This window comes from Crocuta crocuta, unplaced genomic scaffold (genome assembly GCF_008692635.1).
Source record: "Crocuta crocuta isolate KB4526 unplaced genomic scaffold, BGI_CrCroc_1.0 scaffold273, whole genome shotgun sequence".
Lineage (NCBI taxonomy): Eukaryota > Metazoa > Chordata > Mammalia > Carnivora > Hyaenidae > Crocuta > Crocuta crocuta.
Window position 1 is genome coordinate 3617148 of NW_027529425.1, and position 1825 is coordinate 3618972.

The 1825-nt window shown below is 72.3% G+C and overlaps 1 protein-coding gene across 1 annotated transcript in view; it reads right to left on the reverse strand.

The window, feature by feature from the left end:
• FSCN1 (fascin actin-bundling protein 1) overlaps nucleotides 1–1690 on the reverse strand; it is a 9450-nt gene extending 7760 nt beyond the window's left edge. Inside the window, exon 1 of the mRNA XM_077758758.1 lies at nucleotides 784–1690. Coding sequence (XP_077614884.1) covers nucleotides 784–1615 — 832 coding nt within the window. The 5' untranslated portion in view covers nucleotides 1616–1690. The remainder of the gene's footprint in view (nucleotides 1–783) is intronic.
• Between the last annotated feature and the right edge of the window lie 135 nt (nucleotides 1691–1825).

Consider the following 1825-nt stretch of genomic DNA (forward strand, 5'->3'; position numbering starts at 1 on the left):
GAAAACCTCTCCCCTCCCCCGCCCATCCGCATCTGGTTTTCCCATCTGCAGAGACCGAGCAGGACAAAGGGGGCGAGGGAGGGCCCTCTGGAGGAGCCCGCCCCCCTGCTCACAAAGGCCGCGGCCTCGAGCGCAGGGCAGACGCGGGAGGAGGGGCTGGGGGGAAGGGCAGACACAAGGGACGCACCCCCCAGCAGAGGTCGACCCCTCGGGGCTGAAAGTGGGGGTGGAGAAAGGCCCGGAGGGCTGGAAGGTGGCGGCGCACCCCACGGAGATCAAAGGCTCCCCCATTCCGCCTGCGCTGGGAGGGCCGTGGGGGGCTGGGGGTGTGTCCCGCGCGCGTAGCTACCCTCGCCTTCGCCCTCGAGCTGACCCGGCAGGGGCACGAGGAAACAGGGGGATGGGCGTTGCCCCCCAGGGCTGGGCAGGGCGATCCGCGGGATCAGAGAGCGTGGGGAGTTGCGGGGGGGGGGCGGTTTCGCAGGGTGGCACCTAGGGCGGCGCCTACTTGGGGCCCAGGGAGCCCCAGGCCAACGCGGGGCGGGGGTGTGCAGCGGCGCGCGAGGATGGGCAAAGCCCCACCCCTCGCCCCCTCCTCCGGGCCCGAGCGGCGCACTTCCCGCAACGAGGCGGGGTGGCCCACGCGCCTAGCGGGGGCGCACCGGACGCCACTAGGGATTACAGCAGCGCCGCCGGCGAGAAAGGGCGGGAGGCTGGAGGTACGGGGGTGGGGTGCGCTTTGTGCACCGACCGGTAGAGGAGGGGGGCGGCGTCCCCACTCACCCTGGCGCGTGGACACGTTCCTCTCGTTAGCCGCCTGCAGCACGACCTGGGCGCAGCTCTGCTCCAGGGCGAAGAGCTCGTCCTTGCCCACCTTGGTGGCCTTGCCCGCCTTGAGCGTGCCGCTGGGCCCCGACGGCGCCAGGTAGCGGCCTTCGCAGTCGCGGAAGGCCACCTTGCCAGAGCGGAACTCGAGCGTGTAGCCGGTGGCGGGCTCGGGGCGCGCCACCAGGCGCCCGTCGTGGCGCAGGAAGCGGTGGTCGGCCGTCTGCACGCTGTAGCGCTGGTCCTGGAAGGCCAGCGTGATGAGCGAGTCGACGCCCCAGGGCACGTCGCGGTCCACGGCGATCTCGTCGGCCGGCCGCGCGCTCAGGTGCGCGTAGCGCTTGCGGGTCAGGCTATAAATGTTGACCTGCGGGTGCATGGCGATGTGCACGCTCCACTTCTCGGCCGGCGACACGGTCTGCGCGAAGCACGACAGGCGGTCCTCGGTGCCGCCGAAGTAACGCCGGTGCACCTCGGACTGCAGCGACCAGCGGCCGTCGTCGTGCGCCACGATGAGAAAGCGGCAGTCGGGGCCTGGCACCTCGCGCTCGCAGGTCACATTGCCGTCCTTGTCCGCCGCCAGGTAGCGGCCCAGGTGGCTGCGCAGGCACACGGCCGCGCTGCCCGCCTCGTCGGGCGGCTGCTCCAGCGTCCAGATCTGCTTCTTCTTCAGGCTGCTGGCCGACGCGTTCACCTTGAACCCGAACGCCTCGGCCGTCAGGTACTTGTTGCCGCAGTTGATGAGGCCGAACTGGATCTGCACCGCCTCGGCAGTGCCGTTGGCGGTCATGGTGGCGGCGGGCGGGAGGGCCCCGGCGCGGCCCGGGAGGTCGGTGGCGGGTCCCCGCGGCGGCGCCCTGCTCCTTTGTTCANGCCGAACTGGATCTGCACCGCCTCGGCAGTGCCGTTGGCGGTCATGGTGGCGGCGGGCGGGAGGGCCCCGGCGCGGCCCGGGAGGTCGGTGGCGGGTCCCCGCGGCGGCGCCCTGCTCCTTTGTTCA